The sequence below is a fragment of the Prunus persica genome, chromosome G6, assembly GCF_000346465.2.
Source record: "Prunus persica cultivar Lovell chromosome G6, Prunus_persica_NCBIv2, whole genome shotgun sequence".
NCBI lineage: Eukaryota > Viridiplantae > Streptophyta > Magnoliopsida > Rosales > Rosaceae > Prunus > Prunus persica.
In genome coordinates, this window is record NC_034014.1 from 28,871,418 (window position 1) to 28,888,043 (window position 16,626).

The 16,626-nt window shown below is 37.1% G+C and overlaps 4 protein-coding genes and 2 non-coding genes across 7 annotated transcripts; 3 read left to right on the plus strand and 3 right to left on the minus strand.

Annotated features, from left to right (window-relative positions):
• Nucleotides 398-1,273, plus strand: LOC109949822. The gene is made up of 2 exons (XM_020566446.1): nucleotides 398-692; nucleotides 785-1,273. The coding sequence occupies exons 1-2, from the start codon at nucleotides 524-526 to the stop codon at nucleotides 1,039-1,041; spliced, it is 426 nt and encodes a 141-aa protein (XP_020422035.1). The 5' UTR covers nucleotides 398-523; the 3' UTR covers nucleotides 1,042-1,273.
• LOC18772608 (glutathione synthetase, chloroplastic) lies at nucleotides 3,289-8,446 on the plus strand. Its single transcript, XM_007204949.2, has 12 exons — nucleotides 3,289-3,749; nucleotides 4,349-4,518; nucleotides 4,888-4,963; nucleotides 5,306-5,436; nucleotides 6,043-6,165; nucleotides 6,260-6,340; nucleotides 6,489-6,569; nucleotides 6,677-6,746; nucleotides 7,211-7,332; nucleotides 7,558-7,697; nucleotides 7,772-7,964; nucleotides 8,130-8,446. The coding sequence occupies exons 1-12, from the start codon at nucleotides 3,387-3,389 to the stop codon at nucleotides 8,251-8,253; spliced, it is 1,674 nt and encodes a 557-aa protein (XP_007205011.1). The 5' UTR covers nucleotides 3,289-3,386; the 3' UTR covers nucleotides 8,254-8,446.
• Nucleotides 8,546-10,449, minus strand: LOC18772012. 2 transcript variants are annotated; one of them, XM_020566444.1, is made up of 3 exons: nucleotides 9,515-10,445; nucleotides 9,114-9,137; nucleotides 8,546-9,025 (listed from the first exon to the last, which is right to left on the minus strand). In XM_020566444.1, exons 1-3 carry the CDS (start codon nucleotides 9,696-9,698, stop codon nucleotides 8,721-8,723), a joined length of 513 nt encoding a protein of 170 aa, XP_020422033.1. In that variant the 5' UTR covers nucleotides 9,699-10,445; the 3' UTR covers nucleotides 8,546-8,720. The 2 variants fall into 2 exon arrangements, with proteins under 2 accessions (XP_020422033.1, XP_007206540.1); XM_007206478.2 differs by lacking the exon at nucleotides 9,114-9,137 and having other exon boundaries at nucleotides 9,515-10,449.
• LOC18773455 (phosphoglycerate mutase-like protein AT74) lies at nucleotides 10,635-12,996 on the minus strand. The gene is made up of 2 exons (XM_007206656.2): nucleotides 12,117-12,996; nucleotides 10,635-11,330 (listed from the first exon to the last, which is right to left on the minus strand). Exons 1-2 carry the CDS (start codon nucleotides 12,583-12,585, stop codon nucleotides 10,894-10,896), a joined length of 906 nt encoding a protein of 301 aa, XP_007206718.1. The 5' UTR covers nucleotides 12,586-12,996; the 3' UTR covers nucleotides 10,635-10,893.
• On the minus strand, nucleotides 13,526-13,598 carry TRNAA-CGC. Its single transcript has one exon. It is a non-coding gene; the product is annotated as a tRNA-Ala (tRNA).
• TRNAS-UGA lies at nucleotides 13,992-14,073 on the plus strand. The gene has a single exon. It is a non-coding gene; the product is annotated as a tRNA-Ser (tRNA).

Consider the following 16,626-nt stretch of genomic DNA (forward strand, 5'->3'; position numbering starts at 1 on the left):
ATTGGTAAAACCCATTTTTTAACAGTTTTCTTCGCCCATGCCTAGCTAATCCAAGCGATGGGTTTTTGAAACGTTTATTGTGTGGGTTTTTGACATCTTGAGGATTGGTGCAAAAATGTCCTTGGAGATGTTCTTATGTCCTCAACTGCAAAAGGAAAAAGGACCAATCGGCAATTTGCCAATTTCTTCTTCTTTCTCTCAAGTTCAACTCGACAATTAAAATGCCTTCCGTAGGTATTCTGTTGTGCTTCATTGAGTTTCAGAATAACTTTCGAAAAGGACTGCCATTTTTGGCATTCTTTCATTCCATTAAGTTTCTCAATTTTTCGAAAAACTTGGATTTGTTATCTCTGTTTTTAGGAAACACAGAATACCTTACTTCAAAGTTTCAAATTACAACCAGTAAGAATGGTATCCACAAAAGCAAACCATTAATCCAAAATTCCAAACTGTGGTCTCTCCAGTTTGCATTCATATTGCACACTAAACAATTATTTTAAGGGACAAAGAAAGAAATCAACAAATGGATGGGAGAGAACAACATTTTCAATCTCTGAGCATTTGCCAAAGGCTCTACAACATCATCTCGAGAAGCCTAGCCTATCAAACCGTCAAGACTGTGACTTTAGGCCCTCCAATGAAGCAAGGCTTAGCCCAACTGCACGATGAATCAATGCCTCAAAAAACTTCGGGTAACAATACTTCAAACAATTTAGACCGTCTTTCTCCCTTGGTTGTTCAGCTGACCATGCAGGTGTGGACAATGGTTTCTATGGTAATGCAGGAAGGAGACCAGAAGAGGAAACACATGAAGCAGCAACAATTGCACAGCAAGCAAAACCTCCAAAGAAAACGGTTAGCATATGCGACAGGGTAGAGGATATGGAGAAAGCTATGAAGTTAAGACGAAGGAGCAAATCGTTTGAAAAGTTGAACTGGTTAGAGCTAGCAAAAGAGGAGCTAAAACAAAAACCTTTAAGATCAATTCTGAAGGTTGGTTCTGGTTTGAGCAAGAAGATGGCACATATTTGTGAATCTTAACTACATCAACTCAAGGCCTTGTAGGGTTGTGTTAGTTCTCTCTGTTGTAACTTGTAAATGTAAATATACGATGTAACCAAATGCTCATGCTACAGTTCTTCAACTAGCTAGCATAGGCAAACATAATTGAATTATACAAGTTGAATCAGATATTATCATCTATTGTGTAACCTGATGAGAGATTCTCCAATAAGTATTTTATGTTAATGATTGGTTACATATTTTTAACCTAGATCGTTGGATTGCATGTATGTCGCATATTAAATTTACCAACACATCTAATGAATGCAATCTAACGCCCGAGATTAGAAATATGTAACCACTCCTTAACTTAAATACTTATTGGAGAATTTCCCTATATCGAATATGGTTATGAATATGATAAAGTTTTTTGTTTTCCTTGCAGAAGGTTAATTATGATAAAAGTTAGTGGTGAAACTTCGGGGTTTAAGAATTTCTTTCTTGCAAGAAAAGGAAAGAATATGTCCCCAAAAGCATTTAACAACTTGGTGTAAAATCGGCATATAAGGACAGTTATTGGATAGATATTGGATATGCCTCTGGCCCTCTGCCAAATTCTAAAGTCACTTTGTTTGTAAAGTTTGTCTTGTAAGTTAAGGGATTGTGATTCTATGTTTCCTATATACAGAGAAACTTTTTTTTACACAAAAGCGATAATTGTATTCATAAATTAGGTACAAAGACCATTAGTCACAATGACACAATGACAAATACAAATGCCCACAAAGGGTAATACAAATATGAAAGCATAGTAACCACATAGGGTTAATCCAAATATAGACCACAATTAATCAACTAACAAACGTTGTTTACTAGATCAAAACATTGATTTAAATTTGTAGGGAATTTTTGAAATTTGTAACTTTTGCTTTTCCTGTTCTGATTAGGTTTCTGGCTTACGCTAGAATTGAAATTAGTAAAGGGTAACAATTTGTAACTTTCCTTTTTCCTGATCTGATTAGGGGAGAAATTGTGCTTTGTTTTCTTCTGTGAATGAGATGTAACATAAGACTAGATGTCTTTCGCAGTTTTGCTCGGACAAGCATCCAGCAAAACAACATACAAAGTCATATGAAACTTCCCTTCCAAGCTACTACTTATTCAGTCGTGTAACTCTCCCTATATAAAGGGTTGAAGCCTCAGTTTCTCAAGCGCCAAGTTACTGGCTAGAATATATAATCATATAAGCAAAGCAACCCCTGGTTCCAGAAAAGATTTTTGGAGAATGGATGCAAGAGAAAGCCAATCCTTATTATCACCAGGAATTTTCCATAGGCTCTTCAACTTCTTAATGAAAATTTTACAAGAACAAGCGCTCAGGAATGTGACTCTAGGCAGCACATCCTATCAGCCATGCTGCAGCCACACCAAATCCAATGCCAACGTTATGAATAACGTGACGACCACGCCGCTGCGGCCGACCACGAGGATGGTGCACCAAGATGGACAAGAAATTCAAAATTCGTGTTTGGAAAGCCAAAACATTTCATAGTTTAATTGTAGTTATATTTCATAGGAATGCCAAAATATTTCGTAGTTTGATTGTTTCATATTTGATATTATTAATTATATATTCGCGTGTTTATTGTCAAAAAAATTAATTTTATACAACGAATTGAATTACAGGTTCCTTTTTTAGACCTGGAATTATATTTCAACTCCCTTCCAGAGTTTCTTCTTGATGATGGGCTGCTTTGGCACAATGTATAGATACTGGATTTAAAAAGATCAGGACGAAAAATAAGCTAGATGCTGAACAATATGAAGTGCCACAAAGGAAACTTGATAAAATAAATACAATATGTAATAAATGGTTCACTATTAAGAGCATTGATGTTGGTAGCAATAAGCTTTGGGTTTTTCCCTCTAAAATCTTAACATAGTATTAGAATGGGTCAGTTTACTCGACCCGATTAAACTTGAACCAAAAAAACTCTAAATTGACTCGAATTCAAATCCAAACTTACATATTGAAACCCTGACTCACTAAGAAAAAATGAAGATATGAAATTAGTTGCACGTATGACTCACTAAAGAGTGATTCAACTATTAAAAACATCAAGACTGTTATTTGAAGACAATAAGTTAGTAATAGTGATGTGGGCCACACATCCGTGCTTGTGAAATCTTAACAGTAAAAAGCATGTGGACACCAACTAGCGGAATCTATTTCATTCATGACCCAAAAAAGGCTAAAATTGGTAGTGAATTTGGACACATTGTGGGAAAGAGTGCCATTGCAAAGGCATATGGCGGGTATGCATTGAGAGCCCAAGGTGTGCGTTTAAAGCCACCTCTGTGGTCACCACCTAAAAGGGTCAAACATGGGTGCTTCCTATTCTTCATGCTCTCATTCCAGTACCCTCTCCACTCACACCCTTCTGCACTCACATCCCAAAGCCACTGCCTTTTTCCATATAAGACAATCTGGGTTACCAAATCCATCTTTCAAATTGAATCCAACCAATCAAATATTCCAGACCCATCTCAGGATCATGGCCCAACCCTCGCAAGTTTTGCCTCTCCAGGGTGGGAAAGTTGAAGTTGGGGAGACCCAAGAGGGAAGTGGCACAAGACCCTTGTTGGATTTTCATGGGATTGATCAGGACTTGGTTGAGAAGATTGTGTATGATGCTCTTGTTTGGAGCTCTCTTCATGGGCTTGTTGTTGGTGACAAGTCTGTTCAGGTCAGTGGTACTGCTCAGCTAACTGTTTGTTTGGTTTCAGCTGATGAAAACGGAAAAAATTGAAAATTGAAGGTTTAATTTTCTTTCTTAATTTTCGTTTTTGTGGTCTGAGAAGTCTGTAGTTACTTGAAAAATGAAACACTTGATTCAGCGTATGATTGTTGAAGATTAGATTGAGATTTCCTGAGAATCAAATTCAATTTTTGTTTTTCATTTGCTTTGCTTTTCTCCCAGTTTTTTTGACAACCAATGGTAGAAACATGTTTATTTTCTAAGAATACGAAGTTGTCGGGTTTGCCTTTCTGATCATATGTATAAATAAATAAAAGTGATTCGAGAGAACATCTTACCTCGGTATTAATTTTTACATGGCACCCAAGTGCTTGTTCCGGGTTGGCGAAAAAAGAAGTGCTTGCTCCGGAATTGTTTTCTTAAAGCTATAGTTCATCTTTGTAATTGTACGTGAAAACAAAAGCTCTACTTTTAAATAAATGAGCAGACTTTTGGTTACCAGAAGCTTTTGGAAATTATACTCTACGATGATTTGTCAGTGTATAACTTAAAATCTGAAATTTGATGTTGGATGCTGTAAATTACAGAGATCAGGAAAAGTACCTGGTGTAGGCATGGTACATGCACCGTTTGCTTTATTGCCGATGCCGTTTCCAGAAAGTCATTGGAAGCAAGCGTGTGAGTTAGCCCCCATATTTAATGAACTTGTTGATCGAGTGAGTTTGGATGCAAAGTTTCTGCAGGATTCACTGTCCAGGTATTTTTGCACATAGTATTTTTAATTATGTATGTGATTTTGAAAATGAGCATGCTGACAATTTAGTTTAAATTATCCTAGGAAAGCCTTATCCAATCTGCTTGACTTGGGTGTGTCAAATAAGAATAGTTGTGGTATATCTGGCCAGCTAGGCAGCATGGTATGGAGCTTGTCTTGCACTTAAATTGTGCCTAAGAAAGAATGTTCAACCTCAGCTAGGGATATACTTGTCCCTAACAAGCTTACTTTGAACTTTAATGGATTGGGTATGGGGATAAGATAGAAAATCAACATACATGACAGCTACAGCTTTTGTCTATTGTCTCCAGAGATTAGAGCTCATGAACTAATATAATCTTCATATCGCAGAACGAAGAAAGTGGATGCTTTTACATCTAGACTTCTAGATATTCATTCCAAGATGCTAGAGATTAACAAGAAAGAGGTAAATGGATATCAGTACAACATGTGGAAACTAGTTATTGTGAGAGGAGAACTTAATCTACATTGAATGTGATTTAGTTGAATATCTCCAGATTATGGTAGTGTTTTTCTTATAAATTTTCTGGATGATTTTCTTATAGTTGCCTATATTACAAGTTATATGAAAGATAGACATACTCAGAATATGATACAATGGACGGACAGGAGTATTACAGTATCTAGTTCTGGGCGCCACTTATATGTTGATTTTATTTGATTTACTTTAGGGCCTGTTTGGTGTAAGTGGATAACTTTTTTGTTCATTGGTGGTGAAGATGCTAAACTATTTTAATCGCTTAAACAGGATATACGCTTGGGTTTACATCGCTCAGATTATATGCTTGATGAACAAACTAAACTACTCCTTCAGATAGAGACGAACACAATTTCATGTTCATTTCCAGGACTCGGTTGTCTTGTCAGTGATCTTCACAGGTTAAGTAGTCAGAGATCTCGTAATTAATATGCATTCATTGATTCGCCCATGAATTTCTGACTAGTCAATGTAATGCTGGGTTCAACTTATGAAATTGTTCCTGTATGTTAAAAGTCACCAAAACTAGAAGCACATTGGTGGTTTTTGTATGTCAGATATTGCAGTAACGGTGAAAATGGCCCATCAATTTTCCATATCATAATGTGTTTATATGTGGTGTTAAAAGTGATCTGCATTCCAAAGACTTCCTACAGACTGCAAACTTTGTGCTTGTCAAACATAGAAATCAATCATATTTTGAGTCTTGGATGCATAAAGGTCTCAATTATCAATTTCCAAAACAATCTTTTGGCCGTTGGTTCAACTAGTAAAGGTTCAGGGTGTGGTGGGTCCAGGTCTTTCCTTCGAATTTAAATGATTGCAATTGGAAGAAGTATTCTATGAAATTTCTGTACTTAGCCACATAGGTTTTCATTATATTCTTCCAAACCATGTTGATATTTATTTGTATGTGTGTATATCTGTTGATATTCTCATATCCAATGCTTAAAAATTAAGCATAATAAGATTACCAAGTATTTTACCCTTGGCTTCTCATTTTCCAGGAGCTTACTTAACCACTATGGAGAATTTCTTGGATTGGATTCCAAAAGAGTTCCTAATAATCCTGCAGCCAGTCAGTTTGTAGAGGCTTTGGCTAACGCTTGGACGGAATACAATAACCCAAGGTTAGAGCTGACGCAATGTCTCATTTGTTCCTTCTGCTGCTGCCACTTTCAGCAAAGTGAATAAAGGTACGATTAACTCCAAATATATGTGCAGGGCTGTAGTCATGCTCGTGGTTCAGGCTGATGAACGCAACATGTATGACCAACACTGGCTTTCTGCTCTATTGAAAGAAATATATCCTTTTTAGCTTACAACAAGCTTTATGTTGGAGGAAGTGGTATCTCTAGGAAAATGTATAGTTATAGTTATATAAGCTTATATCTTTGATAAGACACTAGTTTACAAAATTCATAAATAGTCATGTTCCTTAACTGTATAACACACATAATGTATCAACTCTTCGGAAAACATTGGCAGAAATTGACGCGGAGGGGGAGCTTCTACCAGATGGAACACTTGTTGTGTATGTAGCCTTATTTGCTGCGGAAAGTTCATTATACTTATCTAGATTTGTGGATCTAGCATGTTATATCTTTGACTTTAATGTCTTGAAATGCCTCTAACTTGCAGGGGTGGCCAAGCAATTGCAGTTGTGTATTTCAGAGCTGGGTACACACCAAATGATTATCCTTCTGAATCAGTAAGCAAGTCTTACTTTCCTGCTATGCAAATACTGATTCTTTTTTAAGGAGAATGTGACATTCTTCCTTGTAGTGGTGAGCTTCTGTTGTTCAGTAGCAGAAAATGTAGTTACTTATCTACAAAAAGGGTACAAAGTAGAAGAGTAAATCTCAAGTCCATAAAGGCATATGTAGATCTGTTCTATATCTGTTGGGTGTGACTTTGGTGGGCTAATCCTGCATGTGTTTTTATTTGTATGATTGGACATGTAAGTGTGAATATCTCTTGGATGTTGTTCCATGCTTTTTACGCACATGATCATTCTTGGATGTCTTTATTTCGTTAGCTTGACTTGAAATATGCTTAAGATGATACTTAAAAGGCTACTTATAAAAGAAATATGATACTTCGATTGCAAAAATGTGTCCTCAGAATATGATGTCTATTGTATGGCTTTTAGTACCATGTTTTTTTAATTTGTAGGAGTGGAGAGCAAGGCTACTCATGGAGCAGTCATCTGCCATCAAGTGCCCCTCAATTTCTTATCATCTAGCAGGGACCAAAAAGATTCAACAAGAACTTGTGAAGCCTAATGTTCTTGAGAGGTTATTTCTGGATTTAAGTTCCATCCATTGTTACATTATTATCCTAACCGTTTTAATACTCTGTTTTTGGAGCTGGTAGCTAGAAGTATGAATTGTATGAATCATATATTTGTTTCTTTGAGATAATGAGAAGCTCAGTGTGAGCTTTTCTTGACTTTAAGAAAGAATGGTTACTCTTGTTACAACCAGTAACCTCAAAGCTTTCTATCATCTTCATGTGAGCAGGTTCGTTGACAATAAAGAGGACATTGCAAAATTGCGGAAATGCTTTGCAGGATTGTGGAGTTTGGATGACTCGGATATCGTAAAAGACGCAATAGAAAGGCCTGGATTATATGTTATGAAGCCCCAAAGAGAAGGCGGAGGTCCGCGTTCCTAAACTTTACTCTGCTGTTGTAGTAATGACAAGTATTATTAACGGGTAATTATTACACTTCAGGGAACAATATCTATGGCAATGACGTGAAGGAAGCCCTCATGAGATTGCAGAAAGAAGGATCAGAAGCAGATGCTGCTTATATCCTAATGCAGAGGATATTCCCTACTGTTTCTCGCACATTCTTGATGCGCAATGGCATTTGTTATAAAGATGATACTGTATCTGAGCTGGGGATATATGGTGCTTACTTAAGGTATATGACTTTTATGACTAATTTTTTGGGTTTTTGTTTCATTCTTCTCTTTATTGATCCCGGGTCGTTCTGTCAAATTGTTCTGTTGGCATTGTGTTGGTAAGGTGCTAACAAAGCTGTAGCCGAAGTTATTGAATCATAGTGCCACATCTTTCATATTTGCAGGAACAAAGAGAGAGTGATCTTGAATGACCAATGTGGCTACCTGATGCGGACCAAGGCTGCTTCATCAGATGAAGGTGGAGTTGCAGCTGGATTTGCAGTCTTAGATAGTTTATATTTAACCTGAGGAATCTGGCTTCCTAATTCTGCTTAAATGGGTTGATTCATAGAGCCAAATACTTCACGGTTGATCTATTTACTCATAATAAAACATACCACAAGATCCGAGAGGTTACTGAATTTTGACATGTCAAAACACATTTTTCACGTATTTGTTCCCATTTTCGCTTCATTTATTTACAAAGGGAAAAGAGTAGTAATTCCATTTGTGAACATTTTAGCACGACAAATTTCTCCTTACCCCTACTTTCTTAAAATATATGGGAATGATAAGATAAGATGGATAATACAGAACCAGCTTCAAATCCTGAAAGTTTCATTCTCAAAACTATAAAACATTAAATGCTTGAAAGTATTCATATCCACAAGAGAGGCCCCGAAGCATTAGTTGTGCGTGCAGTCTTGCAAATGAAGGCCAAACATGACCAAGTTGAGAAACAAAAAACAAAAGAAAAATATTGGTAATGCCTTGATTCAAGAATTATCTGTCCATCCAAGCTCCCTAGCTCGTCTCTCCCATACTTCTGAAAGCCTAAGCTCTTCCACAAGTTCCGCTTGAGCCCTCTCCCTTGCTTCTTCACATGTTTCAACTCCTGCATTACATTTTTCTGCCTCTTTTTGGTAGTGCAAAGAGACTCTCCTTGCACCCATCAACAATGCATCGGTCCGTTGCAAGGTTTCGTTTGCTACAGTTTGCTGCAAACTTAGCTCCTCTGACATCAAGGCTATGATATCCTTCTCCATTTCCTCTTTCACTTCTGGTTCATGTTTACCACAGTCTGCATTACAACAAAAAAAGATACATCAACCGACAATGTTCTTCTGAAACAGGAAAGAACCAAGAACTCAAGACAGGGTTGAACTGACCTGAAAATGAGCTATTGATAATATCTGGTAAAGTGACATGAAAAAGGAGGTTAATATATGATGTATTTCCACTAATAAGCTTAGCAGAATATCATATCTTAATGTCAACCTAATACAAAACATATATGGAAGTCGGAATATCATATCTTTCTATGTAAACTGACAAAGAAAGATAACCAATTTAATATACTTGACCCAACGAACAACGCCCAAGTATGCTTCTTTATTAGAACCTCAGGCTTCGAACATGAAAATTATAGAAATTTAAGACTAATTTAACAATTTGCTCTGCAAAACCAAAAATAGGAACATGCCTTCCAAAACAATTGTTAACTCAAATTGAACCAACATTTCTATATTTGATATGACTGCATTAACAATCATTGAAAAGTGAATCTCACCTACAGGTATAGGGTCGAAATCTTTTGAACAATCACAAGGACACTGAGGGCATGAACCTTTCTCCTTCAAGCTCCAGTGCAAAGATGGACGTATAGTGTACCCAACCAAACACACTGCCACTAAAACAAACACCAGCCTCACAACACCATTAGTACAAAACCCATGGTCTGGTGGATGAGCCATCTATTTCCCACCCAAAATAAGAAGAAAAAAGAGAAAAGCAAAACCCAACTTTGGTTTATTTGTTTCCAAATTTGCAGAATGCCCAAAATCAGATATCAAAAACTCATTTTCAGGATCTGGGTTACGTACTCATATAATATGAATAAAACTCAGAACTTCACAGCAATTTTAATGAATTCTAGGAATGTGCGCAGTAATGGCAAAAATAAATGAACAATATCCAATCAAAGATGCCCACTTCAAGATCTGGGACCTACAATGAGAATCTGACTAACTCAGTGACTGAAGCACATTGAAGAACTTTTGCTTCAAATCAGGTGAATTTTATATCTTTGTGTATGCGTGTGAAAGACAACCTCTGCTTTTTCCGCCAAAATAAAGGAAACCCAGATCCCGGCAAAGTATAAAGGACTGATTTGTAGAATTTTGCAGAGAGAGAGAGGGTGGCAGTGTGAGAGAAAAGGAAAGATTCGGTTAACGAGTTTGGGTTGAATAAGAATGTTGCTTTGATGATGGTGTTTGCTTGAGAACAGGAAACCTTCTTTTGTGAAAGATCTTATTTGGCCAATGTTGGCGCAGTACGTGTCATTCTCTAGACACACCCAGCCACCAGTCAAATGCTCCATTTCATTTTTCACGATCATCCTCGCGCATTATGTTAAAGCTTAGCAGGTTGCTCTGCTCTGGGTCCAAGTAGAACAAACAAGTAGTTTCCAGCTTCAGTAGGCCATTGCTTGTGCTAGTTTGCACCTGAATTTTTCAGTATTTTAATTTAGCCCTTCAAGAAAAAGCAATAGAGAGAGAGGCCAATTGTGTGCGGCTTGAGCCCAAACTAAGGAACTACATGTTTGATTAGTTTGCCATCTAATGTCATTTTATGCCCATTTCGGAAAAGCCCTGTTTGCCATGCATTCACAGCCATCTCCTGTCCAAAAGCAGTCAAGCATGCAAATTTCATTCCTTCAACAAATCCAAACTACACAACCCTAATTTAGCCCATCGAATCCTCACAACAAAGAAATCAGTAAAATTCTGAACTCCAATTGATATTGCTAATTTTTATTTCCAGCATTCGAGAAATACTATGAACATACAACAATTAACTACACGTTAAATCAAAAAAATTCCCAACCCAATTGCCGAGGGGCCTAGTTTATATACTAAAAGAATCAGTTTGGTTTCAAGACTCGCACAATCAATTTGATTGCCGAATCTTTTCATCAGTTTCATGCCAAATGTCTTCACTTTCTCCGCTGTCTTCCGAGTCAGCTAGACGGTTGAAAAAAGTATCAAGGTACCAGGGGCAACGCTCATTCCAATCACCCCTGTTGGCATGGGCTCGCCACTTTTGGTCAGCTATCATTTCAGGGGAGAGACCCCATTCTACTAGTTCTTCCTCACTGTGATGGATTGCTAAGCTGTATTCTCCGCCCTTTCCTAATTGCATCACTTGAAATTCGCAATTTCCAAGATTGTTTAGGTGCTCGAATTGCTCAACCGTCCACTTGAACCACTTCATGAGGAAGACGCGTGCCGTTAACCCGTGTGATATTATTATAAGATTGAGGTCATGGCAAGGGTCATGACGAAGCCTGTTCATGTCAATGTCCCTCCATAATGATTCAAGAAAACCTGCAATTATCTTTGTTATTAGGCAATATATTCATTTCGATATAGAAAGCTGTAAATCCAAAACCTTTATCCAACAATCAAATACATACATAAGCAAACTTTTCAGAACCTCCATATGTTCATCTCATCAGCAAGTGTGATTTCACGTTTACATTACAAATCTAAAGCTGCATTTCATTGGAATCTAGTTTCACAAATTTAAAATTGAGAAAATTCAAAGACTAGTGGTCTGGTTCACAAAACTGCAGAGAGTGAAAGCATCTTATAGCGGTTACTTTATTAAATTGGACTTCCATGCCATCCACCACTTTCTAACCATGGATTATAATCTCTTCAATAACCTCTTCACTATGTGTAAAGCACTACTTCAATCATCATTAGACACTTGGACAATACTTTTTGGTTCCAAAGAAAAGCATTATTCACAGAATGCAATTTCCAAATGGAAAGCTTCTTTCTAAAGATCCAGAGGTACTAAAACGTCAAGCCAAGCTTGAACATATTTAAGATTCAACCTCAAACCCTGCTAATTATCTGAACGTTCCACTTAAGGTTTCATCAACTTCGAAACCACTCCACTCAGAATAAAAAATGGAATGCAAAATAACCCAACAAAACAAAGTTAAGTTTTGGATTTTACCACAGACACAAAAAAACTACCAAATTCCCAATTGGGTTATCTTGCAAATCCTAAACCATCACTTTAATTATGCCTCACATTGCCAAAATGCTCATCAAAACAAAAACAAACAACAAAAGCAAAAACCCAAAAAGAAAAAAACGTACTTGAAACACGATCGTAGACATCAGCGGCGGACTCTCCCTCCGGATTCCGAAAGAAGAAGCGGCCAAACTTCTCCTTGGTCTCCTTAATGGCCTTGATCCGAACCTGCGATCGAAAGTTGCCGAAGTCCTGCTCCCGTAGCCGGCACTCCTCGCGGACGCCGATGACACGTGTCCGGGAGAAGGACCGTCCGATCTGACAAAGCGTGGAGCGCGTCCTCTCGTAGGGAGAGACGTAGAAGTAGACGCGCCAGTTGGGGCTGTTGGTGTCGATGTCGGAGATGACGCGGTGGAGGTGGGCGCCGGCGAGGTGGGCCTGGGCCAGGCCCACCTCCGTTAGTGGGATTTTGTTGTGGGGTGTGGTGGAGTAGGTGGCGAGGTCTATATTGGCCTGAGACTCACCGTGCCGCATTAAGATTATCCGCTTGGGAAGAACTGGCTGCGGTTTGCTGTTGCAATTTTGCTGCTGCATTTTATGATCCTCTTGTCTTGTCTTTGTCTTCTGGGTCTTGAGATCTTGGATTTCAATTTCTCTTTCTCTTTAGCAGTCTGAATGTGAATCTCTTTGTCTGTCTGTCTCTCTCAGATTCTCAGTCTGAGAAATAAGAAAGTGAAATGTGTTAGCTCTTTGGTCGTGTGGGGTTTCTTTCTTTGCTCGTTGTTCTATTTTGATGGACAATGCGACAATTTATAGGCTTCTGGGTTTCTTCTCTTGCGCAATTTATAGGCTTCCCCAAATCTCCTCCTCCTTTTTTCATAGTTGTATTGAATTCTTTATTCAAAACACGTCACATTTGAATTGAATCCTTCACCTGAATTGAATTGGTGGACTCTAGTTATAAATATTTGGTACTTTTCTTTTGTTCTAATTGTGTAATTTTGACATGGGATGCAACGTGTGCAAATGAATTATGAATATGCAACTTTTTTAGGCAAGTTTGTTGCCTTTTGATGATGGTTGAACCTTGTACTAATTTTAATAACATTGTGACAGTTGATAATGCATGGACATCCCCAACGGCAAGGAAATAATAAAATCCAAAGAAGATTCAAAGAGAGTCATGCCCGTAAACCAAGAAATATTCCACTCTTTGGAAAGTTTGAGCAAATTGTGGGTTGGGTTGTACAAATCCTTCCACACGTCAAATGTTTGTCATCAGCTTTTGCTACTTGTACAAGTCAAGACATTCACATAAATGTTTTATACATGGATTGTGTAATGGGTTTTGAGCTGGAATGCCGTGCGTTTTCCATGTCTTTTTACCCCTTTTATTAAGGAAAAAAGAAGAAGAGTAAGAGCACTTTTGACTTTTCGGGTTTCATTTGTGCCGATTTTGCAACATGTTTCAAGATGATGAGCTTTTCAGTGAATCCAACGGTGCAGGATAAAAATAGAAAATGAAACAACATGATGGAGACGCGGGGAATCGAACCCCGTGCCTCTCGCATGCGAAGCGAGCGCTCTACCATATGAGCTACGTCCCCTTTGATGTTCACTCTCGTTTAACTTTAACATTTAAACGACACCGCATAGCGTTTGAAAGTAAAAGCTTCGTCGATGGCTTCAACATCACATCGGGAATTATATCTCAGATAAATTTGATCCCTCCTCCAGCTAGCCTACTTTACGCATTATATTAATTTATTGTCACTTGTTTTCTCAACCGCTTCAACACACAACAATTAAGGTTGGCCATTTCAAACTGTTGATCGGTCATATCGGACCCAATTGGCTGATCTATATTTGCTCCGCTGAGACTTCCGGGTAGATGGTCGGTTTGGGCTCAAAACCCAGCCCTAGCTCAATCCACAGCTGTGGCATAGTTTCCTCCCATCAATTTGGATAACTACCAATAGGATGTTCAAGCTAACACAAGTGTCGATATGTCCGAGTGGTTAAGGAGACAGACTTGAAATCTGTTGGGCTTCGCCCGCGCAGGTTCGAACCCTGCTGTCGACGATTTTGTTAGAGAAACCTAACCTTTTTTCACTACATTAATTCATGTTTATATTATGAGATGGAGAACGAATTTATACATTAATTCGAAAATGTAATAAACAAGTATATACATATGGGTCAATTAGATCTTAACCCAAATTTGAAATACTTAGCCACCTAAGATTCACCTAAAATTTCACTTCTTTATTTTTTTAATCTATTCAAATATTAACTTGAGTGTATTTTTAATTTTTCAGTTGTAACATCCAGACGAAAACATCCTGTAATTAATTTGACATCTTATAATAAGTGTGTGCTAGCGCAATAATATAGAACACATGGATGTATTTCTATTCATCATCTGCACATGATCAAACAAAAGAGATGCATCAAACTCATTGATTAATGTGAATTGATTAACGTGAATTGAACCACGATTTATTCGTTACTTAATCTTGTGAATGCAATTTATTTACATGGTTTATCTGGATTGAACCACGTGGATGATTAGCTCTAGCTTATCTGCATGGTTTACACAAGTTTTTTTTTTTTTTTTTTAATAATTATTTTGGGGTCTAAAGTTATTATTTAGATTTTAGACTTTAAATTGTTGCCCAAATTTTGATTCATAAAATCAGAGAAAAATTTACATATAACGGGGATGTCATAGTGGAGGTATTGCAGTGTCGAGAAATTGCACTACTATGTCGAAAAGTTAAAATACATGACAATGAGTGATTAATTTGAAATAACGTCACAGTAATATCCCATATGTATAGATAAATTGTTCTCCAATTATCTAATCAAAATTATAATTATTTTTTTCCTTTCGGACTAATGCACACGTCTTAAATAACCTCAACAAAAATCACATGAAGCTCATGACTAGTTAGGTAATAGCTTTTTACTTACTAGTTGTTTTACATGAAAACATTGAGTGTGGGATGTTTTGAAAATTCAAGGCCAGCAAACGATATAATATAGAGATAAGAAGATATATATATATATATATGATGGTGATGTATGTGGAACATTGGCAGAATATATACATATATGGTTATGGACGCTATGGTTTACACTGATCATCAAAGAGACTCTTGTGAAAGAGGTCTAAAGGAATGGAACTTACTATTATATTAGTGTATACGATGTTGCAGGTTTTATTAATTAATATTTTTTTTCTTGGAACAACAGTGAACTTTCAATTTTCAGATATACTTCATGAAATTTGGTAGGGGCAAATCGTATATCATCCATTGTACACAAAGAGATGCTAAATTAGTTTGCTTGTGTCTTCTCAGCATTTGCTAGATTAGTTTGCTATCTTGTATTTAAATTGATCATTAGAGAAAGTCTTGTGAACAAGGTCTAAAATAATGGAGTTTATTATGACATTTACGTGTGCAATGTTGTAGTATTTGTGTTGAAACCAAGAATATTGGATGAACTAGTGACTGTGCCACGGTCTATCACCAATGAATAGAGCTTGTTGGATTTCTGACATTATATCTTATGTATGAAGGTTAATGGTAAATGGCAAGTAAAGAACTACCAAGAGCAAGGAAACTCAAAATTGGACTTTCGAAAATTGCATTGCAGTTTCGGAAATTGCATTGTAGTTTTCATTTAATTACAATTAAATTTTTGCTCTTTCCTTGGTCTTCAACCTCACCAATTTGAAGAGTAGATGCTATCCAGATGAGGAATTGAGGCAAGAGAAAAGTAGAACTACCCAAGAGCAAGAGAACTCAAAATTGGACTTTTGGAAACTGCATTGCGGATTCGGAAACTGCATTGCAGTTTTGGAAACAACATTATAGTTTTCATTTAATTACAATTTGATTTTTGTTCTTTCATTGGCCTTCAACCTCACCAATTTGAAGAGTAGAGGCTACCTAAATGAGGAATTGAGTGGACAAGAGAAGATTAGAACTACCCAAGAGCAAGGGAACTCAAAATTGGACTTTTGAAAACTGCATTGCAGTTTTCATTTTTACAATTTGATTTTTGTTCTTTTCTTGGCCTTTAATCTCATCAATTTGAAGAGTAGAGGCTACCCAAATGAGGAATTGAGTGGGTAAGAGAAGATAGAACTACCCAAGAGCAAGGGAACTCAAAATTGGACTTTTGGAAACTGCATTGCAGTTTTCATTTAATTTCAATTTGATTTTTTGTTCTTTCCTTGGCCTTCAACCTCACCAATTTAATTACAAGTTGATTTTTGTTCTTCCCTCGTTTTTTTTTAACATAATTGATATTTACATTGTATTTTTGTTGCAGTTTCTATTTTTATTTGCAGTTTTTGTGTGATTAAGTGTTGAAATTATTATTATTTTTTTAAACCGTTGATTATTTATATAAATATTGTATAATTGAATAAATATTACAAAATCAAGTTTGGTGTAGTGGTTTGTGAGTGAGCCTTTCCTCCTTCGAGGGTCAAGGTTTGAGTCCCTTAATGACACAAAATATTTTTTTTTAAAGTGAATAAATGGCAATGAAGTTGGTCTTCAGACGGTGGCAGGCCGGCGGCGGGTGGCCAGGGACGGTGGCTAAATTATTGACATGTGGCAT